A 27,468-nucleotide genomic window follows, 5' to 3' on the forward strand; every position below is an offset into this window, starting at 1 on the left:
ACTTTTATTACCTGAGCTTCTGAACCTTGCTGCAGTATTGGGGTGGGGGAGGGGAGAGGGCTTCTCTGAACAGATATGAACTTCTCCTAAACAAATTCTCCAGTGCCGTTTGACACACACATGCATCACTACTAGGCACCACATCTTGTTTTGCATCTATTTAGATTTTGTGAAGAAACTTGTTTGCTACAATGACTGAGCTAAAAAATTGCCAGAAATTCTTGCCTGGTTGTGCAGATGTCTCAGTGCAGAGTCCATTTATTGTACTTAGAGCTGGTTAGGAATTTTCTGACAAAACTTTTTGTCTGGCTATGCCAAAAGAAGGACAGGAGACATTTGTCATGGGTTTAATCAGGCCGCAACTTTATTATCAGATGTCTGGGGTGACCTGGCAGATAACAGTGTACAGTGCAGGTAACCCGATGTTTATTCCATAATTACCCAGGGGACTTTTACCAGCTCCCCCTCTTTTTCTTTCCTGGTCCCTCCAGCAAATCCATTGCTGGGACCTTACCATCCAACCCCCACCTCCTATGAGGGTTAAGGTGGGCTATAAGAATGGGGGGTTGGCTCCCTGCTGTACCAATCATAGGAGTCCCCAACTGCGCCCCATTTTTCCTTTAATGAACACCACTTTTTAAGTCCTTTCCCAAGCCATTTATCCAGTCACTGTATACCTTTCCTATGGAGTACCTGCACTGGACATCCGCCACAATTAGCTTGGCTGCCTCCAGCAATTAGCTAGCAATTAGCTTGGCTGCCTCCTCCCCACACCCAGCCGGGTTCCCAGACATCTCCCAATGCTGTTTTTTATAGCAGTTAAAAAACATGACAGCAACTAAGTCAGACAGGTGAACTCCATCCTTACGAAACAACTCTGCTGCCCCTGTATTATGCCAGGATGTGAACTTACTGCCCCTGTGGTCCCATGGAATTTGGCCATCTCCCTGCTCACATACCTCCTTGCCTTATCCACCATGTCCCTGCTGAAGCATGTCTGACCAAACAATGTTAACTCCTGGAAAAAGTTCAAGGATCAGCCCCAAGTCCCTCTGTGCTCTGAGCATTAGTTCCACCCCTTTTAGTGTTTCCAGATTGTTTTCCCCAAAAAGCACCACAGTTATATCTGGTGCCTGCTGACAGGCCCACACAGCATACAGCAGCGATATTAGTTGATCCCATAGCATGCCCCTCCTTGCATGCCAACCGAGAACTGCTTCACCACCAAATCCCAGCTGCAAACCCTCAGGCTACCTGGACGAGTGCCTATGCGCCGAAAAGACGACACTGTATGTGCAGATCCACACCACTATCTGCATGGCCGGTCGTCCAACATCTGTAATGATATTACAATAAATTAACGCTGCCCCGATTCTGAGTGAGTGGGACCAAATTCGTGACTGGCCACCTCCAACCTCATCAGCCCCCATCTCAACGCTGTAACAAATTGATATGCTGTCACTGTGCATAAAAAAGGGGGCCTTCCATCTTTGGCTGTATCACTCTGTAGGCCTTCAAAGTCTGAACGGGGCAGACCCCCAGCTCACCATCCTCTCAGAGGATAACAGGTTCACCCCGGCCTACTTGATTCGTCTTTGACCTTCGCAAGTGTAATATCACTGAATGCTCATGCCATTGTATATGACGCAGTTCCAAAGCCCTTCCCATAGAGTCCCTACCAACCCCAGGTGCTAGCTCACTGACCCTGAAAGCACCAAAAATTGCTATCAAGAATACTGCCCCGAGCAAGGCTGCTTCCTGTCCACTCTGACATATGGATTTGTACGAGATCCCTGAGCATGTAAACCATGATGGGATGACGGGAATCCACCCTAGGCCACCGGGATGCAAACACCCAGCCTTGGTTTGTGTAAAAAGGGAGGCTTCAGATGCAGAGCTGGCCCCTTTTAACCCTGCATTCCCAGGGGATGAGTCAGTGACCATGCTGACCCCTTTTTGCAGTAGTTTTCATCTCCTTCCCCCCCCCCATCCCCCCCCCCCCCAACCATTCAGCACTGTTCCCTTCAGCCAGCCAAACACCACCTTCACCCCGCTTAAAGGTCCAGGGCAGTCATTTACATCAGCAACTTTTTCACAGGAATGAGAGAGAGGGAGCATCAAAGAGAGGGAGACTGATTCTGTAGTCCAAGCGGTTAGGTCACTCATATGGGAGACCCAGGTTTGTGTCCCTGCTCCAATGAATATTTAATTAGCCATTGTGACAGGGTCAGGCCGGATGGCTACAGGAGAGTAATAGAAGGCAGATATATTAGCCCCAGGTTAAGTAGGTCCCTTTTCCCTGGGTAAGGTAACAGGGAAGTTTCCAGAACAATCGGGAACCTTCTGGAGACGATTAAGACAGACAGGCTGTAAGAACACCTGCAGCCAATCAAGAAGCTGCTAGAATCAATTAAGGCAGACTAATCAGGGCACCTAGATTTAAAAAGGAGCTCACTTCAGTTTGTGGTGCACGTGTGAGGAGCTGGGAGCAAGAGATGCTAGGAGCTGAGAGTGAGAACGCGGATTGTTGGAGGACTGAGGAGTACAAGCATTATCAGACACCAGGAGGAAGATCCTATGGTGAGGATAAAGAAGGTGTTGGGAGGAGGCCATGGGGAAGTAGCCCAGGGAGTTGTAGCTGTCACACAGCTGTTCCAGGAGGCACTCTACACAGCTGCATTCCACAGGGCCCTGGGCTGGAACCCGGAGTAGAGGGCGGGCCCGGGTTCCCCCCAAATCCTCCCAACTCCTGGTCAGACACAGGAGGAGTCGACCTGGACTGTGTTCAGAAAAACGGCCAAGCTGAGGGCTGCCGAGAAAGCTCCAAGATGAGCAGATCCGCCAATAAGCGCAAGACCCACCAGGGTAGAGGAGGAACTTCGTCACACCATATAAAGTGGAACAACTCCAAAAAGAGAGCTTGAGAGAGACCCCCTTATGTTAAAATAGCTAGTAGCCCAGTGGTTAGCATAGGCGCCAACTTCTGCTGGTGCGGGGGGGTGCTTGACCCCCTGGCCCTGCCCCAACTCCACCCCTGCCCTCCCCCTCCCATCCCTGCCCCGCCCCCATTCTAACCTCTTCCCCAAAGTCCGGGCCCCAACTCTGCCCCCTCCCTGCCCCTATTGGACTCCCTCCCCAAATCCCCGCCCCGGCCCTGCCTCTTCCCCATCTCTGCCCCTGAGTGCGCTGTGTTCCCCCTCCTCCCTCCCAGAGCTTGTTATGCCATGAAACAGTTGTTTTGCAGTGGCAAGCACTGGGAGGGAGGCAGAGGAGCAGGGATGCGGCACGCTCATAGGAGGAGGTGAGGTGAGGCGGGGTGGTGGGGAGGGGACCTTGGCTGCAGGTGGGTGCTCCAGCCCTGGAGCACCCACAGAGTCAGCACCTCTGGTGGTTAGCATGCTTACCTGCTACATGGGAAACTGAAATTCAAGTCCCTGTGAATGAGACAAAGCAGGGACATTGACTATTCTGTTGTTTCTTTCTGTGTGTTATTTAAAATGTGTTCACAAAAAAACTTTGAAAGGACTCAGGTTCATCCTGATGCCGCACAGGAAAATTTTGGAAATCTTGATAATTTTCGCAGGATGGGAAAACAGTTTCCCAGCCAGTTCTAATTGTAACAGATGTTTCCAGCATACTCTGCAATTTCTGCAAACATATCTTGCAGGGTTTTTCAGGTAATGTTTGTGAGTGGGCTACCACATCTCCATATCTGAGGAATGTTATACTTTCCTTTGTTGTCAGGTTTCCGTACAATGCAGCCATATAAATAGTGTCACAGAACTCTGACCTTTTGCAAGACTTTTTCCCCATGAATTATCCCCAAGATTATCATTAAAGCTATCCATTCGTACAATAGTTCATTTTCTTTTAGGCCTAAATGGCTTTAAATTATATTCTCTTTGACCTATTAAAAATATTACTTTAAGGGAATGATGGTGACAGAACTTGAAGTAAAGTAACATTGATACATTGTCACTCAATCATACAGAACCATGTTGCCCCTGCAAAACATTGCTCATTAAAGAAAACTAATTATTTAGTTTTGTGGAGAAGGATAGGGCTGAAGAATAAATGTAACAAGCAAAGAAATTAAAGATAGCAATAAAACAAATGCCCAGGTATCTAAACATTTCCTTATCTTTATGTAGCTAATTGTGGCACTGTGGCTCTGAATATGGCTTATATGGGTTCCCATAAGGAAATGATTCATTTCTGCCTTGTCAAGTGTTTACTGAGGCCCAAAAAGTGCACAGCTTTCTGAGGTCTGATGCTTGGCAAGCCAGCCAATTATTTAGTTCTGTGATAAGCCAGAGTTAGTCCACTTCCGTAGTCAGCACATTTATCAGGAACTTATTGGGAAGAGTTATGTAGGCTGGATTTGTTTTAGGTATCCTTTTTGTTTTCTTTTTTCTTTCTTTCCTGGTATAGTTTCCTACACTAATTGTTCTGGGTTTTCAATTTATAGGCAGTGCTAAAGGGACTGGGCAGCTTATGACAAGAACACTCCCATCGTAATGTTCCTGTGTATTTATCTATGAGGAGGAAGCAGAATAATATTAAGGCTTTATGTTAAACTCTGCAAGAATGTAGGAACTTACTTGGTTTTTATTAATCTTTTATTTCTTTAGTGATGTGTCTCAAAGGGAAACTTTGCCCCTTGATATGAAGCAAATTAAATAAAAATATCAAGAAATCCTTGAATGGGTTCTGAATAAAATGAACACCTCATTTGTTCAGATGTCTTTGACAATCAGTCATTCCATACAATTCAATTTCACTTCAAGCTGGCTTATAAAAACACTTTAAAATTCTATCTGAGGAGATAAAAAAGTTTTAGCAGGGAAAGGATCATGCATCATTTCATTAACTGCCTTTATAATGCTTTAGAAACTTTGAAGAGTTATTTAAAATGTGTTTACAAATAGTAAAAAGGGGTTGTTAAGTGTATCTTTGCAGATTCAGAGACTGATTGGGAGTAGTAAAGTATCTTGAATGGTAAAAACATCAGAAAATATCCTCAAAACTAGAAAATAGAAACCTAGGGAGTATAAAACCTTTGATAGGTGATAGCATAATGCAGTTATTTCAAGTTCATGTTTTCACTTTGTTTTTTCCTTTTTGTTTTAATTATTACTATAAAGAAGAGACATAAGTTGCTTCTCATTTTATCTCAGTATTACTGCAGCTGCTGCTTAGTTCCCTTGCTGCATTTGAAGTTTCCAGAAAATGCTGTACAATTTCAAACACAAGGGCCACATTCTGCTCCATTTCAGCTACATAAATCAAGACTAACCCCATTGGTGTCAGTGTATTTAGTCCAGATTTGCACTGGTTTAATTGAAAGCAGAGTTCAGCTGTCAATAAATTTCCCATATCATCACTGTGCTTTGAGCCAAACACTATCTGCCTTGATCCCATTGACTTCAATGGGAATACTCATGTGATCATTAGAAACAGGATTTGGTCCTGTGTACATCAAAGCATTGAAAATGTTCAATTCTACTTTTAGGAGAGGGAATGTATGGTTTCTGTGGTTATTGAGATATAACACTGGGTTGTATGGTTTGCAAGTCTCCAGAATACCTATGCTTAGCACCTGTTTGGTAAAGTAAAGTTTTGGGGCAAATGAAAATGGTTTTCCAACTCATCAGGGAAAAGGAACAGTGAAAAGAGGTGAGGATGGGGTAATGTATAGAGAATTACTCCACATAAAGTAATGGAATTGGAGCTACACTGAAATATCGATTTTACAAACACATGCTACTGCCATGGGTAGTATGTCTTTTATTCAGTCTGCTAATTATCTGTCAAAAGATTTGTCTAGTAAACACTTGACCTCAATATTTCATGACTCTCCCTCTCCTCTCCCTTCCCAAAATAACAAAAGCTCACAGAATGTGTTTTCTTTGTGTTTAATTGCACAATGTAATGTGTATATATATATAGGTGGACATATTTACTGTCTGGTGCAACTTCATGTCCAAATTCTAAAAAGTGCTGAGTGCTTCTGGGTTGTAGTGGGAGTTGAGGATGCTTATAACATTGGTACTTGTGTTCAGCATCTCACACAATACAGCTTTGTTAGGCTGCATAAGTCGTGTGTTATATTACAGCATCATCAATATAAAAAAAATAAAAAGAAAAGGAGTACTTGTGGCACCTTTGAGACTAACAAATTTATTTGAGCATAAGCTTTTGTGAGCTACAGCTCATTTCATCGGATGCATTCATTGAATGAATGAATGAAGTGAGCTGTAGCTTACGAAAGGTTATGCGCAAATAAATTTGTTAGTCTCTAAGGTGCCACAAGTACTCCTTTTCTTTTTGTGAATACAGACTAACACGGCTGTTACTCTGAAACCTATAAAAAAATAAGACTCCATTTATGTCTCATATATTGCTGATGCAGACCTTCAGGCGTGTGTAAACTTCCATTGAAGTCAGTGGGACTCCAGATAATGGTCTATGCTTTATGCTGAGATATGATCTGCTCAAGTCAGCCCCAAGCTACTAGGACCTCTGGTGGTACACTGACATTCACAGTAGATATAGGTGGCTAGCTGGCCTGGAACAATCCATTAAACATCACTTACTCCAGGGACAGACAGGTTAAACAGGCATAAATCACTGTATTGTAGTTTCTGCCATGCAGGGCATATTTTCCTTCCTGTATTATTACCTCTGCATGTTTAATTAAACATTTCAATAATTCTTTATTCTTCAGCAAAATAGCATCCTCATCTATAATCTCCATTTTTCTTTATTAAAAATGGGCTCTATAGGAAAAAGAAACCCATCTCTTTTAAGTCAGAAAGTGTATGGAAAAACTGAGAACTGCCAAAAGCCAAGCAGAGTTGGACCTTGTAAAGCAGTGGTGGGCAGCCTGCGGCCCACGGACTGCAGGTTGCTCACCCTGGTTGCAAAAGTAAATTGAGGCAGATAAACCTGATCTCTTTCTTTGAAAAGATAACTAATTTTCTAGACAAATGAAATGCAGGACATCTAATCTACCTGGATTTCAGTAAGGCATTTGATACAGTTCCAAATGGGAAATTATTAGTTAAATTGGAGAAGATGGGGATTAATAACGAGAATCAAAAGGAACTGGTTAAAGGCGAGACTACAATGGGTCATGCTGAAAGGTGAACTGTGAGGCTGGATGAAGGTTACATGTGGAGTTCTTCAAGGATCAGTCTTGGGACCAATTTTACTTAATGTTTTTTGTTAATGATCTTGGCACAAAAAATGAGAGTTTGCTAATAAAATTTGCAGATTACAAAAGGCGGGAGGTATTTCCAGTAAGGAGAAGCACCAGAATATCAGACAAGAAGTTTTGGATGACTTTCAAAACTGAACAGAAATGGGATGAAATTTAATAGTGCAAAGTGCAAAGTCATGCACTTAGGAACTAAAACCAGGAATTTTTGCTATAAGCTGGGACTTTAGCAGTTGGAAGTGACAGAGGAGGAGAACTGGTCGAACACAGAATGACTTGAAGCCACCAGCGTGATGTGGCCATTAAAAAAAAGCCTAATGCAATCCTAGGATGCATGATGCAAGGTATTTCCAGTAGAGATAGGGGAAATGTTATCATCATTATACAAGGCACTGGTGAGACCTCATCTGAAATACTGTGTACAGTTTTGGTCTCCCAAGAAAGATAAATTCAGGTGGGAACTGATGCAGAGAAGAGTTACTAGGATGATCAGTGGAATGGAGAACCTAGTTCATGTGCGGAGACTTAAGGAGCTCTGCTTGTTTAGCCTAACCAAATGAAGAGTAAGGAGAGATATTGATGGCGCTTTATAAATACTTCAGAGTGATAAACATGTGGAGGGAGACGAGTTAAGCACCAATGCTGGCACAAGAACAAAGGGATATTAACTAGCTATCAATAAATTTAGGCTTGAAATTAGACCTTGAAATTAGAAATTAGGTGTTTAGCCATCAGAGGTGTGAAGTTCTGGGACAGTCTTCCAAGGGGAATAGTGGAAGCAAAAATACCTAACTTGTTTTAAGACTGAGCTTGATAAGTTGATGGAGGGGATGATATGATAAGTTTGCCTACAATGTAATGTGGCCCATCCATGGCTGATATGAACAAATATCTCCAATGGCGGGTGATGGGACATGAGATGGAAAGGGCTCTGAGTTACTACAGAGAATTATTTCCCAGGTGTCCGGCTGGTGGGTCTTGCCCACATGCTCAGGGTCTCTCTGATTGTTACTTTGGGATCTGGAAGGAACTTCTTACAAATCAGTTTGGCAGAGACTCTGGAAGTTTTTTTCTCCTTCTGCAGGCACAGATCACTTGCTGTTATGAACTAGAGTAAATGGTGGATTTTCTGTAACTTAAGTCTTTAAATCAAGATTTGAGAACTTCAGTAACTCAACCAGAGGTATAGGAGAGGGTAGTAACAGGAGTGGGTAGCTGAGTAGTTCTGTGGCCTGCGTTTTCAGACTAGATGATCATTATGGTCCTTTCTGGCCTTAAAGTCTATGAGTCTATTGATCAAAGCACATGACAAAAAAACATGAGTTCATGTTTTCCTGATCCTGGCGCTCACAATGACTCCCTCCTTCTATGGCCTTGGCCAAGTCACCTTCAGGGGACTGTAACAGGACACTGGTCCTGGCTGGCTGAGTCATGTGACCAAATGCTTCCTGTAAGAAGGAACCTGCATAGTCAGAGAGGGTGAGGCAAAGTGCGGAAAAGGTCATTTTTGCATAACCCAAGTCAAGTGGAAGGTCTGGCAGGGAACACAAGGGAGAAGGTTTTGGAAAAGTTGGACAGCAGGTTCTGGGTTTCAGAAAGGAACTATATTGAGAGTTTATAAAATATTTGCTTTAAGTTCATAAATTCATAGATTATAAAGCCAGAAAAGTTCATTATGATCATCTAGTCTGATGTCCTATTTTACACAGTAATAGGACTTTCCTGAATCAATTCCTGAACCAACTAGAGCATATCTGTTAGAAAAACATCCAGTCTTGATTTAAAAATTGCCAGTGGTGGAGAAGCCATCACAACCCTTGGTAAATTGTTCCAGTGATTAATTACCCACACTGTTCAGAATTTGCTCCTTATTTCTAGTCTGAATTTGTCTAACTCAACTTTCAGTCATTGTATCTTGTTATATACCTTTTTCTGCTAGATTGGAGAGCTCTCTCTTATCAAATATTTGTTCCTTGTATCGGTATTTATAAACTGTGATCAAGATACCCCTTAACCTTCTGTTTGTTAAGATAAACAGGCCGAGCTCCTTAAGTCTCTCACTGTAAGTCAGGTATTCCAATCCCGTAACAGGGGCAGCATTGGGGGGACTTACCGGGGCTATAGCCACCCCAATAGTTGCCTTAGCCACCCCTCCCCCAAGCAACCCTTCCCAGCGCAAAGGTCAAACATTATGCAGAAGTAACAGTGGCATTGTATGGCATGGCCACCCTTATTTCTCCACTGCTGCTGGTAGTGGCGCTGCCTTCAGAGCTGGGCAGCCAGAGAGTGGCGGCTGCTGGCCGGATAGCACAGCCTCCTTCTCCCCGCCCTGCAATTTTCTAGCCCACCTCAGTCCCAGCCCTGGAAAGAGGCTGGTGCTGCCCCTGTCCTTTAATAATTCTTGTTGCTCTTCTCTGGACCCTCTCCAATTTATCAACATCTTTCTTCACCTGTGAACCCCAGAAGTGGGCACTATTCCAGTAGCAGTGGAGTTGACATTGACCATTTTTCATTCAATTAAGAAAACTCTGAAATTCTGCTACTTTTGGGAGCTTTCCTTGACCTATTGACTGCTCGTTGACCATTGGTTTGCTGGGAACCACTCAACTTGAAATCTAGCTCATATGCAAAACTGAGTTTAAACTGTTTCAGAGTCTACACCTGCACCTATGTCATTTTTTTCTGGTGTGGATTTAAATATTTTTTTCCCTTTACAAGGGAAACAGTTAAGTGACTCCACACGAAGTATTGCCAAAAACACAAAGTAAACACACTAAAAAAAATCTAATTTAGCGATATTCATTAGGTTATATGTAACTAGTTGGTACATTATTTTGGGTGTCGGTCATCTTTTAGATAATGATTTCCCTTTACCCTTTCAACCTCAATTTCTCCATCTGTAATATGGAGTAAAATGTGAAATTCGTATTGCTTTTCTGTATTTTTCTGCGTTCAGTAATGTGGCTCCATCTTCAAACATTTCTCTTGAAAATTATGTAACAACCTGCTTTTAAAAATCATATATTAACTGTCTCCATTAGGAAAATCACTTCTATTTCCCTTTTAAAATGCACCACCACAGTCCTTATTAATAAAATCCATCGTTCAGTATCTTGTAATTGTACATAAACAGACTTCCTCATACTGTGCTGTGCTGAGTATTGTTGAAGTTGAATCCCTTGGTTTGTGCTTTGATTTAACATTCTTACATGTCAAAGGAGTGTATATCTTATTGGTCATATCAGGAGATTGGGAATAAAGATTTATAAATATTTTTGAAAAGGGCCTAGTATGGTTTGGCTCAAGTCTGATTTATTTCAAAGTTCAGGAATGTTTGGATATGGGATTGTATTTGAGGCATAATGCTATGTCTAATAAAGCCTGAAGCTTTAAGCATTGCAGTTTGCATCTTGAGGGTATGATCGTCCCAGCTTTTCTTTCAATGAGACACGGTGTTTCTTTTTCTCTGGATACTGTGGTGTTCTGCCATCTTTATCAAATCAGCTAATCAGGAATAGATTATTTCTCTCCTGAGTAACATGCATGTGACAGGAATTCACACTTAAATATGGTATATTAAAGAGAATGATTCTAGTATTTACTAACATCATTTAAATAGCCAAAATCATATTGCACAGAAAGCAAGAAGCAAAACTAGAAGATAAAGATACATTATTAAAAACTATCAAGCAGATTTGTTCATGCTGCTGGAAAGCTTTTTTTTTTTTTTTTTTACAGAGATAAAGGTAATACTAATAAATATATGATTGCCCATTCTGAGTATGATGTCTTCTTTGTCAGCAGAAGTTATAACATCATCATGAAAAAACACTGAAAGGGACCATTCTGTGCACATATCCCTTGGTTCCTGGTTATTTATCTCCTCCATCCATCCAGATTTTCTCCCTTACCTCTCCAAAGCCTTCATCCAGCAGAGCTCGGAAACATATGCTTAAATTCAAGCATGTTAGTAGTCCCACAGAAATCATTGGGATAAGTCACATACCTAAAATTAAATGCATACTGAAGGACTTTGGTGGATCAGGATTCAAAACTCCAATTTCAATCTCTATATTTCTTATACTTTAAAAGTGTAAAGAAAAAAAATAGATAATGCCTATTCTGGAGTCTGCAGATGATCCTTCAGATGCTTCTTGTGCAAAATATCTATACGTTTGAGCCCTTTCCCATTGGCTTGCCCTTAAGCCAAATTTTCTAAATGTGGGTGCCTAAAGTTAGGCAGCTAACTTCCTAAATAAAAATGGCCTTATATTGGGCTTTAACTTCTTGGTCTTCTATATGTGTGTAAAATAAGAATTTAATAATAATATGTTCTTCTTATGGACTTGCTGGGAGGTTTAATTAATGCATATTTAAAGGAACTGAGTAATGTGAAGTATTATTATGATGATTATAAAGCAGATGATTTCAAATTCACTAGTTTGACTGTATTTATAAAACTGTGTTTTACCTTCCAGGTCTGTTCAGAATCGTAGACCTTTCTATACATACCTATGTGACAGCTTTCTTTGCAGTGTGACATGATGTCCAACTAAGAATGTTTTGTCAGTTCCATGATTTTGTCAGCATAATGAAATAATCTGATTGTGAACAGCAGGAATTTTGCTTAGGGTTAGAACTACTGCAGGTTTTATAACAGGGACACTTTGTTGCTTTGGGCTGTGAAATAATAGGCATTTCAATAGCTCTTGCTAATGGAGAGGGGGGAAAGCTTGTGTTAGCTTGATCTTTATTATTAAGGAAATGTCTGTGTATTTGTACTTTAACAGCGATATGAGGCATTCCAACAGAAAAGTACTTCCTATTTAGAAAGCTCTTTCCAGTTTAATTAGATAACAGTGAATGTTAGAGCAATCCTAGTTTCTATCCTAATCAATTAGGACTTAGTGAAAAATTGCACTCTGTGTATTGCAGCTATTTCAACATTTTTGGTACATGAACAGGGGAACATTTTTTTTTAATGCATCAAATAGTTAAGTGTAAGTTTCAGGGACATTGGAGCTGGAGGTCAGTTTTAAAGTACAAACTCTACATTATTTACTGTAGAAGGACTGTATCTATCTAAACATTTTAAATGTTTCCTCACTGAGGCATCTGAGAACCCTACATAAATCAGCTTCTCCTGTCTGTGGAGGTCTAGATGAAATAATAAACTTCAGTTTGAGTAAGATTCATAGATTTTAAGGCTAGAAAGAATCATGATGATTAGGGCCATACCATGATATTGGTATTGCCACCCTTACTTCTGCTCTGCTGCTGGTAGGGCGCTGCCTTCAGAGCTGGGCACCTGGCCAAGAGCCACCTCTCTCTGGCTGCCGAGGTCTGAAGGCAGCGCAGAAGTAAGGGTGGCAATACCAAGACTTCCCTAAAATACCCTTGTGACCCCCCTGCAATTCCCTTTTGGGTGAGGACCTGCAATTTGAGAAATGCTGGTCTCCCCCTTGAAATCTGTATAGTATAGGGTAAAAGCACACAAAAGACCAGATTTCACGGGGGAGACCATGACTCTTGATAAATTGCTCCAGTGATTATTTGCCTTTATTTCCAGTCTGCCTTTGTGTAGCTTTAACTTCCAGCCATTGGATATTGTTATATCTTTGTGTGCTAAATTGAAGAGCCCGCCATTATATATTTGTTCATCAAGTAGGTACTTACGGGCTGTGATCAAGTCACCCCTTAACCTTCTTTTTCAGATAAATAGATTGAGCTCCTTGATTCTCTCACTATAAGGCATGTTCTCCTATTCTGTAATCATTCTCAGGTTCTTTTTTTAACCTTCTTAAATTATCTATATCTAAGGCTAACATTTTGTCATGAATATTTTTAGTAAAGGTCACGGACAAGTCATGAGCAATAAAGAAAAATTCACAGAAGCCCATGAACTGTCCCTGACTTTTACTAAAAATATCCATGATAAAATAGGAAGGGGCTGGGCAGCTGCAGGGTGGCTGGGAACCCCGGGGCCTCCCACTACCCATGGGAGATCAGAACTCCAGGAGCCCCCTCCACCCATGGCTCGGAGCTGCAGGCTCCCCCTGCCTCCTCCCAGGCAGCTGGGAGCTGTGGAATCCCCCTGCCACTGTCGCAGTGGGGAGATGCAGGTTCCCCCTGCCCCCATCCCTGCAGTGGCCGGGGCTGAGGGGTTTCCCCTGCCCCTCTCACGCAGAGTCGGGGAGCTGTGGGTTGTGACGGGTTGCCCCCCTTCAAGGTGCCACCTGATGTACTGAGATACTGCTGAGCCTCCCTGTTCCGCCAGCCTGGGCCCCCTTTAACTCTCTTGTTGAGCCAGGCACTTAAGCCTCCTCTAGTACACACACAGGCAGAGCTACACCCAGCTGAAGAAAGACGCAGACACTGAGATCAGCTCTGGGAAAACTCAGTTTAAGCGATTTGCTCCAGAATTCAGGTGCCCAACTCCCTTGAAGTGCAGACCCAAAGGTATATTGTTTTGCACTGTATAGAAAAATCTGCACAGTGCAAACTCATCAAAATTCACCCTCTCCCTCAATGTGAAGAGAGATATGCACAACTTCTTCCCCCCTCTCCCAGTTAGAAATTGCATAAAGTGGGTTCAATAATAAGCAAAACACATTTATTAACTATAAAAGGCAGATTTTAAGTGATTATAAGAGGTAGCAAACAGAACAAAGCAGATTACTAAGCAAATAAAACAAAACATGCAAACTAAGCTTGATTCACTAAATAAACAGGTTACAAAATGTAATTTCTCACCCTACATGTTGAATTAGGCAGGATGCAGAGTTTCTGTAGCTCAGAGTTCCAGTTATTTCTTCTTACAAACTGGATCCAAGTCTCAGTCTGGACTCACCCCCGACTTTCCCTTCAGGTTAATTCCTTTGTCCCTTCAGGTTCTTTCAGCAGTTCTTCTTCTCGGGTAGGCAATGGAGGAGAGTCCCTATCAACCCCGTCCCCAGCTCTTAAAAATGATTTACCTAAGGCAGGAATCCTTTGTTTGATCCCCATACCCCTACAGTGAAAAAGTACCAATAGTGTCCAAGGTGGTATTTTGTATCAGATGACAGGACCACCTGACCTGGTAGTGTCAGAGCTATGAGGACACCTCTCAGGAAGGAGAGAGATTAGTATCTTCACAGTCTTGTTGTCTCTGCTGATGGGCCAGCAGCCCTGTCTGACTTTTTGTACCTGAAGGGCTTGTTGTGGGTGTTACCCAAAGTAGCATCATTTGAAATATAGATACATGGTTAATATTCCTAGCTTCAGATATAGAAATAATACACGCATAAAAATTGGATAATCTCATTCAGTAAATCGTAATCTTTCCAATGATATCTTACATGAGCCATCTTGCATAAAGTATATCTTACTCATGCCATATTCATATCATAACCATATTTCCATGAAGAATATGGGATATAGCATCACACAAAGGGTCCCCCTGCCACCATCATGGTGGAGAGCTGAGGGATCCCCCTGCCCTCCCACCATGGCCAGGGAGCTACGGGGATCCCCCTGCCACCACCGCGGTTGAGAAACTGTGGGGATCCCCCTGCTGCCCATGGTGGCAGGGACCTGCAGAATACCCCTCTGCCCATGACAGCTGGAAGCTGCACGGAACCCCCACTGCCTGAGGCAACTCAGAGCTTGGGGGTTCTCTGCCTCAGGTGGCGGGGGTACCTCACAGCTCCCTACCACTGCAGGAAGCGGCGGGACCTTGCAGCTCCCAGCTGCCAGGGCTGAAGTCACAGAGTTCTTTGGAAGTCACGGATTTCATAACTTCTGTCACCTCTGTGACAAAATCATAGCCTTATCTATATCCTCCTTGAACTGTGGACACTAGTATTGCAGCAACAGTGGCACCATTGCCAAATACAAAAGTAAAATAACCTCTATACTCCTGTTCAAGATTCTCCTGTTTATGCATCCAAGATTTACATTAGCCCTTTGAGCCTCAGCATTGCAGTGTGAGCTTATGTTCAGCTAACTATCCATCATGTCCCCTAATCGTTTTCAGATTCGTAGCTTCCCAGGATAGAGTCTCCCATCTTGTAAGTATGACCCACATTCTTTTTTCCTAGATGTATACATTTACATTTAGCCTATCACAATTCATACTGTTTGCTTGTGCCTAGTTTACCAAGCAATCCAGATTGCTTTAAAAATTCAGACCACCATGTATAGGACTGAATTTGTACCAGTGAGCCCTTGCCGGGAGAGGTATTGACTTCAGTGGGACAGCTCAGGTTATTAAAGATACACATATGCTTAAATAATTTTGTTGACTGGGGACTAGGATTTTAGATCAAAAAGCTCTTGATCTGATGTAGGGGTGAGAGAAATCAACATTGGCCACTGCCGCTGTTTGATTATCCAAAAGTTGCTGGAAATTGAACCAGAACCCCAAATTGTGGACTTTCAACACAAATTTTGGACACACTCCCTTAATTAGAGGAGCTGTGATACATTCATCAACTCCTTGACTTTCTTACCGCAACCCACTGTCATCATCTCATTCTTCTCAGGACTGAGCTATCCCGCTGTCTGAAGTGGCTCACAACCATAAGTGCCTACTTAGGACAGAAGGTCAAAAACAGGGCAGGCACCCCAACCTCATGGTGAGCTCTATAATTAGATTTCACCAAGCTAGTAACAAATATGAACTCCTGGATCAAAATAACAGTCTTACCATGGAGTCACATGCCAGAAAAAAACTGGATTTAGTGATAAATGGTCACTTACACCAAAAATCACACCACATTCAGGTTGCTTCCAGTCCCAGAAGAGAGTCACTTACCCCAAGTCAATCAGTACCCTAGGTCTTACACCAAAGACAATAGGTTAAAGCAAGCAAACCTATACACACAAATGAGTTACCATCTAAATCCTAAGAGTGACAGAGTTGTAGTGATCTGTCAGTTCAAAGTATCTTTCAGGAGGACCCAGGAGGCAGCCCCTGGAGATCTCTGGCTTTAGTTTGGTGTCTCTAGCACAGTCAGAGTCCAAACATGAATAAATGGAAAAATTTCCTGCGACTTTCCTGTATTTCCTTCATTCAGTTTCCAAGTCCACACAGGGCAAGCTTCCTTACATGTAGCATTTCCAAGGTGTGATAGGGCCATGAACAAACCCTGTGTATTGTGATGTTCCTTGATGGCCCCTCTGATTTTGATAGTCCCTGTCATAAATATAAAGGGAAGGGTAAACCCCTTTAAAATCCCTCCTGGCCAGAGGAAAAATCCTCTCACCTGTAAAGGGTTAAGAAGCTAAAGGTAACCTCGCTGGCACCTGACCAAAATGACCAATGAGGAGACAAGATACTTTCAGAAGCTGAGAGGAGGGAGAGAAACAAAGGGTCTTTGTCTGTCGGTACGCTGCTTTTGCCGGGGATAGAAAAGGAATGGAGTCTTAGAACTTTTAGTAAGTAATCTAGCTAGGTATGTGTTAGATTATGATTTCTTTAAATGGCTGAGAAAAGAACTGTGCTGAATAGAATCTCTATTTCTGTCTGTGTGTCTTTTTTGTAACTTAAGGCTTTGCCTAGAGGGATTCTCTATGTTTTGAATCTAATTACCCTGTAAGGTACCTACCATCCTGATTTTACAGAGGTGATTCCTTTACTTCCATTTACTTCTATTTCTATTAAAAGTCTTCTTGTAAGAAAACTGAATGCTTTTTCATTGTTCTCAGATCCAAGGGTTTGGGTCTGTGGTCACCTATGCAAATTGGTGAGGATTTTTACCAAACCTTTCCCAGGAAGTGGGGTGCAAGGGTTGGGAGGATTCTGGGGGGAAAGACGTGACCAAACTACGTTTCCCAGTAAACCCAGTTAGAGTTTGGTGGTGGCAGTGGATATTCCAAGGACAAAAAATAAAATTAATTTGTACCTTGGGGAAGTTTTAACCTAAGCTGGTAAAAGTAAGTTTAGGAGGTTTTCATGCAGGTCCCCACATCTGTACCCTAGAGTTCAGAGTGGGGGAGGAACCTTGACAGTCCCTCTAGATAGGTAGGGGGACGAGTCCTAGGCCTGGATTCACAAGTTCAGAGCAAGCATTTTCAAAGTTATAAAGCAAAACTTACATGTTTTCTTATAGCATGGAATACTGACATTACATGTGAGATTAATGCAGGCAGCAATTAACAAGCATTTCATAGAGTCTAAACAGTAAATACATTCTAAGACTAATACCTATTTTGAGCAAAACTAACATGCATCTTTCACATTTTCAACATCTTTCACATTTGGCTCACAGTGGTTAAACAACTTGTATTTCCACACTGCTTTTTATAAATATTTAAATACTAAGTTATAAACCAAAGAGCATTTTTTCTCCACTGTGCAGTTTTCAGCAAGATTATTTTTCTCTGGAATTTGCATTACAAAAATCCTACTGATATTAGTTCAGAAGCCACCGTCCAGTCAGGCGACAAATGATACAGTATTTGCCCTGAGTATTCTACTAAACAACTTGGGGACTTTAATGCACCTCAGAATAGACATATCACATACCCTTTCCAAGGGCCGTCAAAGGAAACATTTAGTACTAAGGAAGAGGACAAGGAGGTTATAAGTGAAAATTCTATTTTCGAAAAATACTGCAGAACAGCAGTGAATTTTCAGTGAGGTGCATGGGGAATTGGCTCTGCAGTTTACATTAACATCAATAGTAGTTAAATCCCACCCAATGCACTGAAAATTTCCTTTTCAGTGTGAGATGAAAATGTTTTGGGTGTAAAGCTCAGATATGAATATCCCCAACACAGTCAGCCTCATTTCTACCAATATGATTTACACTGTGTCAGCACTACCATTATAAGCTTCTCTATATAGAGTTCCCCCATGCAAGTAAGTATTTAGGGACATTTAAAAACGCAGATTGGCTGAGAAGTCTCTAAGTATTCATTTGTCATGAAAAGACAACGATGATTTTAGTCCGCCTTACGTCCCCGACCATCGATGTGATCATGTGTAACAAACAGTGCGCCAGCATCCCTGCCACGAATGAGAACGAACGCGTGATCCATTAGGTCATAATCTGTTTATTTTTAAAAGGCCCTAAGTGTAACAGACCATAATGGTATCTCTCTACTGTCAGTGCCCACGTGCTTCCAGGAGCCATTTGCTTTTCTGCTTTTAATGAGAATGTGAAATAGGCAAAACCACAGGAAATTAAAGGAATTTGGAAGTGAACAACTGTATCAGACATATGTAAGCAGGTGGCACCCCCCACCTTGCAGCTCATGGAGTGTGTGTGTGAGAGAGAGAGAGAGAAAGAGAGAGAGAGAGAGTTTTATGGTTGTTATTATTTTAGGGAAACTCAGGAAGAGGGAACGTTTGGACCATGACCGGTGTGTATAGTTCAGATTTTTCCCTAAATAACAACAAAATAAACCTCTGCCTAGTCTTCTCCAGGTTTGGCTGTTCCAAAGGTTCCTTCCTGCAGTTCCGCTCTGTCTGTCGCAGGGCGTGGCTGCAATCGCAGATAGAGTGCGCCGGGAGGCAGCTGCAGGGAAAGCGCTGCTGTGTGTCACCAGAAAGCGTGCTTTGTTTGTAACTTTTCATCTCTCTTCTGCTCTTACTAGAAGTCACTTAATCCTATGTTCTTTGTTAATAAACTTATTTTTGGTTTTGCTACAGACCATATCAGTGCTGTCTATTAAAGGGATGTGTGAGTCCTCAGCTAAATGAACAGGTTGTTGGTGTGTACTGTCTCTTTAAAGGAACAGTGAACTTAGTAAGGCTCTGTGAGTGCGACAGTCAGAAGGACTGGTTTTCAGAAAACTCAAGACTGGGAAGGTGCTGGTGCTAACCTGCCAGGAGTAACCAGGCTAGTGAATGCCAGGGTGTGGCTATTGTGCTATAAGAAGGCTGATGGCGTCAGGCTCTGAACCAAAGCTGCACAGCACAGAGGCACCCAAGGTAGCAGAGCAGGTGATGACACAACCCCCAGTTTGTCACCATGCTCTCAACGGAGAAACTCTGTGAGACACTGAGGAGAGATGAATGTTGATCCTCAGTCCTAAAAAAGAGGGGGCTGGAATAAGCAAAGGCCTGCTCAAACTAGAAGGAAAAGGGAAAGCTAAGTTTAGAATGAGTTTAAGTTTTGATTGTTTTAACCTGTATCTCTCTGCATGTTACATTTCTATAAATGTATCGTATCTATTTTTGAATAAGCTGTGTTGAGCAACTGCATTTCATATTGGTCACAAGCTCCCAGAGAGTATGACTGGACCTAAATCCAGTTGGGCCAGCTGAGGGAAATATGATTGGTGACATGAGGTGTTGTAGCCTAGTGATCCAGTCTAACGTGGCATGAACCATGGAGTGCAACTCTGGGAAAAGTGCAGACAGAGTCCTGTTACTTGGAAAGAATGCTCATGAAGAGACAGAAGGAATCATAGGTGCATCTTACTCCTGAACCATAATATTTGGGTCCTGTGTTCTCTGCAGTTTCCCTGTTATTCATTTCAGAATTTCAGTTTTTCCTGTATGTGCTATTAAATTTTTGATCCCTGCAATACCAAAGCCACACATACAGTATAGATTTACATTTCTGGTTTGATAACTAGAGCTGTCTAGTTGACTTAGGAAACACTTAAACAAGTATCCAAAAAAGAGGCATGCTTATAAGTTTGAAAATGATTGACTTACACGTTATATATGCAGTCTATATTTGTTAAACTTTCAAGTTTATTTTATCACCTTCCTACATTTATGATACAAATGAAATGAAACTGCAGATGAAAATGCAAATCCTGTCTAGATTGCTGTTGCTGAATCATAGTGACCAGAGCAGAAATAGGAAAGAAAAACAAGCTGGAGGGAGGTACAGCAGTCACACAGAGCAATTATACTATAACACAGGAAAACAAGGCCTTGATAAATTTGCCCTTGATGCTCAGACAAATCTCCCTGAATTCCAAGATCATAAATTAAAAATATCCTTTTGAAATAGTAGACTTTCCTTACTTTTCCCAATCTCCTCTCACAAACAGTGTTAACCTGGTGAAGTGACAAGGGATAGCATAATACTTCTGCTTGCGTCTCCCTGTGAGTGCCTGCAATCAGGACGACCCATTGTTTTTATTACAATAACTGACATTAAGATGACATGGTACAAAATATTGACAGATCAGCATCTCCTTAGGACATGACCTGAATGTGTCAACACAAAATATCTGATACTTGCGTTTACACAGGGCAGTTGCAATTAATGGGTGTTTGTTTGAGTGAAGGCTGAATTTGGGCCTCAGAATTTGACCAGTTGTATCTTCCAAACCAAAGGATTTCTAAGCACTGTACAAACTGAGAGACAATGATTATTTCATTCATTTTGAAAGTGCAGCCACTTCAGAAGTGAAGGCAATTGTTTAATAGCATACAACAATAAATCAGCTTAGGACAGAAAGTGAAGAATCACAAATTCAGGAACATTTTAGTTAGTTGGCATTTAATTGCCCCTCTTGGAATTTGGCCATCACACTGGGATTAATGTTCATACTTTTGCAAAAATAGCACTGAATCTTTTATTATTGCAAGGGGTCAAGACCTTGGTTTTGCACTGATACAAGAGACATTCTCTCTACAACAGCATAGTGCCTATAAAACTGTGCTGGGACAGGTTTCAGAGTAGCAGCCATGTTAGTCTGTATCCGCAAAAAGAAAAGGAGTACTTGTGGCACCTTAGAGACTAACACATTTATTTGAGCATAAGCTTTTGTGGGCTAAAACCCAATTCATCAGATGCATGCAATGGAAAATACAGTAGGAAGATATATAGATATAGATATATATACACAGAGAACATGACATTGATTCAGTACTTATTTAGAGACAAGAATGTATCAACATCACTTCCTGCAGTGCCTAAATATTTATTAGCAGTTTCCCATTCAAGCACTGAGCTAACTCATAAGAATGTCAGGACATAAGAATGGCCATACTGGGTCAGACCAACGGTCCATCTATCCCAGTATCCTATCTTCTGATGGTGGCCAGTGCCAGACGCTTCAGAGGGAATGAACAGAACAGGGCATTTATCAAGTGATCCATCCCGTTTTCCATCCCCAGCTTCTGGCAGTCAGATGTTTAGGGACACCTGGATCATGGGGATGCATCCCCGACCATCTAGGCTAATAGCCATGAATTTATTTAAATCTCTTTTGAACCCAGTTATAGATCTGGCCTTCAGAACATCCCCTGGTAATGAATTCTGCAGGTTGACTCTGTGTTGTGTGAAGAAGTACTTCCTTATGTTTGTTTTAAACCTTCTGCTTAGTAATTTCATTGGGTGACCCCCTGGATCTTGTGTTATGCGAAGGGGTAAATAACACTTCCCTGTTCAGCCCTATTTAGCTTGTGAATTTTGAAAGGAGTACAGCATATGGGTGGTGTGGTTGTGTGTAAATATATTTTAGTGAAAAGCAATCCGGTGCTATTCATAAAGCAACATTATGGAATTCAGTTGTCTGGGTGTGGTGTATGCAAGAACATTTGATGCCACTAATGTATGTCTTTCTTTCAGTTAGATAGATATCAGAAGTCTTCAAGTATTCTAACTAACACTAGGCTCCCAAAATGAATTTAAATGCACATTTCCTAAAACAGTTAGTAAAATCACATGTACTCTGCAGGGACATCAGGCCTCAGCACCTCTCCCTAACTCCATACCACATTGATAGAGGAGACACAAAGCAGGACCTGCCAGAAATAGAGCCAGCCACTGGGAGCTGCAGGGACAATAGTCAATTGCAGCAACAGAACATGACCCAGCTGGAGCCCCTTGCCCTACACCCTGTGACATCAGTAACATCACAGTGACATCAGTAAAGGGCTTTTACCATTCAAAATCTAGGCATTATTTTCTCTCTGCAAATTGGTTGTTTGTTCCAACCACCTCTTGCCATTCTACCTCTCTGCCTCTCTCTCTCCCCTCTGCAAGGTTCACTCTCTCTGTCTTCCATGCTCTTCTCCTTTCTCTTCTCTCCGTATCTCCCATTCTTTCTCTCCCTCAATATCCCTCTTTTGTTTCCTTGTTTTGCCTCTGCCTGGCTCCTATTACCCACTCTTGAATTCAGTGGGAATTTTTCCATGGGCTTTGGACCAGCCCCTTAGTCCTATTACTGCTGCATCTTTGATAACCACCTAAATTCCCTTTTTCCTCAATTTCCCCACGATCAAGAACCTTGTCCATGCCTTGAGCAATTCTAACATGGTTAGTGTAACTTTCCCCTTTGGCCTCCCCATTTCTCAGCTGTCTCCCTCCCCAGCCCACATCTGCAATCTAACCAAACCATGACTGTTAAAGTCATACTCCTCACCAGCCACTCTGTCACAACCTCAGTCTTTGAGTCATATCACATTAAAACTCCTCACCTCACTTTACATAATCTTTCTCCATGTACTGCTCTCATTTCCCATTCCTTAACTTCTCTCAATTCGTCTTGCAAGTCAAATTCTGCTGTCAGTTACACCTGGAGTAATTCCATCAATTCCAATATCTAGTTTATTAAGAGGCCCAGAATGTCTTTACTGTACCCCTTTAACAACACTGAGCACATTGTCAGCACTTAAATAAATAATGATAGCCATGCATCTGAAATTTTAGGAGGGCTTTGTGAGTTTGTACATTATTTTCGATGGGAAAGACACATGCTTTCACATCATTTGACTGCTTTCTTACAAATGTCAGGATGTCCTTGATATAAAAGGACATCTTATATTGTCTGGCTAAGAGGATATTTGCTAAGTTTTTGGTTGATTTATCCATTCTAACCACCCTGCGTCATTAAATGGACAAAGCTCTTGTACACGAAATTTCCCAACCCTCCAGAATTGATTGTACATGGCAATCTTTTGAAATATAATTTGAACCCATATTTGAGGAAATAAATCTTTTCTTTTAAAAGTGCTGCTGTTTTAAGAGCACTGAAGATACCATCGAAAAGGGGATGAATAGGATTTGAGCAGAGCAAGTCAAACTAATGTAAGTTATTTCCCCCCACCACAGGCTTTATCGCTGTATAGCTATTAACAATCATGCCACAGTAGTTTTCACAATAAAGTCTCTAGGTTTGGAAAGAAGAAGTGACATTCATTTTATTTTTAAAGACCATTTTTTATTTCCCAGGTGTGATGGGGGAATATGAGCCGAAAATTGAGGTCCATTTTCCTTACACAGTTACAGCTGCTAAGGGAACTACCGTTAAGATGGAGTGCTTTGCGCTGGGCAAGTAAGTACATATTCTTCCATAATTAGACACAATTGTTTATTAAAATGTGACACATCTAATTTTTGGTTCAGTTATTTTGCAGGGTTTCATTTTCACAGAAACTCCTTGGTGCATATACCAAGTTTTTATAAGACAGCTAAGTGGGAATTGACTAAGTAACCAATTATGAATTCCCTAACTAGCCATTCCTACAGACAATAATATATACAAGTTTAAAATGTGCTGGTTCGACATATAAAGTAGTTTTTTTTAAAATGAAAAGAAAAAAATTGTCATCTGTATTCTATTTACCACACATTTTTCCTCTGCTACTTTTTCACTGCTTGCTAGCACAAATCGGGATATATAATTCCAGTGGTGTGTGTTTGTTGTTTTTTTGTTTTGTGTTGATTTTCCCCTGCAAAATCTCTTAATTGAAAAGAAAACAAGATTATTGTGTAGTTACCTGTTCCAACCTGGGACATAGATTCTAAATAGAAACAATAAAATAATGTTCCAAAAATATATGAGCCCAGGATTACTTTTGCATCCTCTAAACTAATAGTATCATCTACTTCCCTGTAAAACCACTAATTCATGGTGACGTCAGTCATCTTAGTTATAACCGACCCACTAGCACTGCCAAAGTTCTGGGTTTCATATCTCACCTTGGCTAGAATTTTGTATGCAGGTGAGTAGACTGGTTAATGAGGAAATGAGGGTATTTAGTTTTTAAACATAATAAGACTTTGCAGTTTTATAGCTCCTTTCATCAAGAATAAGATTACCTCAGGATACTTTTTTGATGATACAGGATGAGGTTCATAATGTTATTAAGGGGAATGCAGTTTTTGCCAGAAGTAAAGTGAGGCTGGGATAGTATATGATCAGGCAGAGCAGAAAAGCACTGTATGACTCGGAGAAAGCATCTTCTCTTTCTCTCTCTCTCTGGATAGTGACATAAGCAGCTAGAGATGGATAGATATGGCAAAATGTTTGATAATTACACACTCTGATAAACTCACTGTGTGTGTGTGTGTGTGTGTGTGTGTGTGCACTTACGTTCATGCATGCGTACACCACTGGCTTCTACTGAATCGAATCAGAACTGCTTATCTGTGTGTTACAGCCTTTTTGCTCCATGTAGCATCACAGAAGAGACAATTCTCAGTTGTAATGAATGTCTAGATAATTCTTTATTCAGGCTGCTGAATGCCAGCTCTCCTTTCTGGCTTTCTAATTCATAAATCATTTAACCATATAGGGTGTCCTTTAATCCTGGCCAAGATTCAGCAATAATGAAAGGATTGCTAAATATACTACACTGTACACTCCTACAGCTAAACCAAGATTCTCCTTAGCTCAACTGGTAGGGCCTTAGCTTTTGGAATACAGTAGAACCTCAGAGTTACGAACATCTTGGGAATGGAGGTTTTTTGCAGCTCTGAAATGTTCGTAACTCTGAACAAAATGTTACGGTTGTTCTTTCAAAAGTTTACAATTGAATATTGACTTAATACATCTTTGAAACTTTACTATGCAGAAAAAAACTGCTGCTTTTTAGCCACCTTAATTTAAATGAAAAAAAAGCACAGAAACAGTTTCCTTACCTTGTCAAATCTTTTTACTTTTAATTTTCCCTTTTTTTTAGTAGTTTACATTTAACACAGTACTATACTGCATTTGCTTTTTTTATTTTTTGTCTCTGCTGCTACCTGATTGCATACTTCCAATTCTACTGTACAATTATTATCCCATCTGATTCTATAAAGTTCTGAGCAGCCATCTTGTACCGCATAGCAATCATAAAATCCTAAGTGGCCATATTTGCTGAAGTGAGGTATTGAAATTATACTAACAGTTTTGAAGGAAACCAACATCTTTCAGATTTTGAATATATAATAGGGTTATCCAAGCCAAACCACAGCATATATACATGTTGATCTGGGAAGAATTTGGGCAATATATTTGTCTGGATTGCAGTACTAGCTGCACCTCTGTCCCCTTTGTGGTCTCTCTAAGTGCATCCCCTCAGGTGTCAGGCCTTGTGCTTTTCCCCCTCCTGGGGTGGAATTCCTCAGTTCTCCCACTCTTGGACTAGACCCTGGACTACAGTACCCTGTGCATCAACCCTGCTTACCCAGCAAATCCACTTGGGTTCAGCATCTGTGGTTCTTACCTTTGGCAGTCTGTGATCAGTGGTATGCATAGTGACCAGACAGTCTTCCTAAAACAAAAGTATTATTTTATTTACCACTGTAAAAACAAAACATTTAGCAAAAAAGGGTTTTAAAACAACGAACTGTCTACACTCATGTCTTACCTAAGGCGTACCATCCCCTGATGATCACTTAGGCAGGCCTAATTTCCTTCAGGCCCCCACTGTGTGTCTCTGTCAACAACTGCCTCCCTCTCACTTGAGAGAGTCCCTTTTTAACTGCCAGAGTCCTTTTCATCTTGTGTTCCAGGGTGTTTTCATGTCCAGCATTGTCTCTTAATAACCCTAAAGTATTTATCAAGCGGTGGTTTATCTTGAGACACTGTACTCCTTCTCCTTGTTTTTCCCTGACAACCCCCCTATTTCTAAACCAACATATTCATACAGTAAATATCCTGATAACATCTAGTATTCATGAATTATTACAGAGCAGCTCCACTTCTATTGCAGTTTAGAAATATCTCCATTCATACCCATATTTCAGAGCAAGGTGTTGCATTTTGTTTTCTTTTCAGTAACTTTGTCAAATTTGTGCATAGTTCACAATACTTCACACTTTGGATAGATTGTCTTTTTAGAGCATTGTACACACCTTGACAAACTAAGCATTTACATCGGAATTGGTATCAGCTGGTTTGAGAAATCTTACCAAGCTGGAAAACTATTTTTCTGTTTTGTTTTGCTTAATCCTAGAGTAGGAAAGATATCTCATGGAGTGTCTTTCAGCTGGGATCTGTGTTCAACATGGGCCTAATTCTGTTGGTGCTGTGCAGCCTCCACTACCATTGAAATCAATTGTATTCAATGGATGTTGAAGGTGTTGATAAGTTTAGCCTCCATATAGGTGAAAACAATGGTTTGGAGAGCAAATACTTTGGGATGAAGTATGCAGGGTAAGTAATTTGCTATATGTTTTACGCAATGGGCCTCAAGCAAGAGGGTGATCGGGTAGGGGAGTGGGGGATGCAACAGCTCTAGTGAGATATCCTGAAACATTGAGACAGATGAGGAAGTATGCTGCTCTCCAGAGACCTGGTGGCTCCAGGTATTCTTGCATCTGCGGTACTAACTACTTTTCTGCGGTGTTGATAGTTGGCAACCAGACTCCTGTAGTCTCTTGGCTACCTTAGAAACAATAACCATTATGTATTTTTTGAAAAATTGTTGCTGGAACCAAAATGTAGTTGCTGACTATCTCTGAGTTGATTGTCATCTTCTCAGCAAAGAGGATGCATACAAAGTGTAGTCTCTGACAATAGACACTGACAAAGAAGAAAAGCTTCTCTGAATACCTTTCATCCTGAATCCCAAGATTTAATAACCTCTCTCAAACAAGTCAGTGGGTGTTCAGGTAACCAGAAATAAGGCTGACAGCAGATGCTTTAATTACCCCACGTCCAAGTTGACATTTGGGGTTAACTTGTAACAACAACAAAAACCCTGCACCATCAAGCAGTTTAAGATTATCTAATAAATCACCCCCATCTGCTAATACAGTACTGTAAGGGGCAGATCTTTTTATTGTGCACATTCCTTATCGTGCTTTCCCAGCCATTAGCACACAATCAGATCAGTTGTGCTGAGACTGCTTTCGACCAGATACGGTATTATTACATGAATGACATTTCGGGCCTCATCTGACACCTGTAGACAGAGGTGGGAGGTAAAAAGGCATCACATTGTCTATTCCTTTTCATTTCTCCCATTTCTTATTCCTGGTAGTTTTCACAAATCTTTTCTTGTTGCACTCCATTGAATGCTCATTAGGGAACTGAGGCTGTAAGTAATTTTCTTCTGCTTTTTTGCATTCTTAGTGCAAATA

At 41.3% G+C, this 27,468-nt stretch overlaps 1 protein-coding gene across 2 annotated transcripts in view; it reads left to right on the forward strand.

The window, feature by feature from the left end:
• Positions 1-27,468, forward strand: part of CNTN5 (contactin 5) — a 970,129-nt gene that overhangs the window by 722,182 nt on the left and 220,479 nt on the right. For both annotated transcript variants that reach the window (XM_043529333.1, XM_037889811.2), the window contains one exon: positions 23,347-23,449. In XM_043529333.1, coding sequence (XP_043385268.1) covers positions 23,347-23,449 — 103 coding nt within the window. The remainder of the gene's footprint in view (positions 1-23,346; positions 23,450-27,468) is intronic.

The sequence above is a fragment of the Chelonia mydas genome, chromosome 1, assembly GCF_015237465.2.
Source record: "Chelonia mydas isolate rCheMyd1 chromosome 1, rCheMyd1.pri.v2, whole genome shotgun sequence".
Taxonomy (NCBI): domain Eukaryota; kingdom Metazoa; phylum Chordata; order Testudines; family Cheloniidae; genus Chelonia; species Chelonia mydas.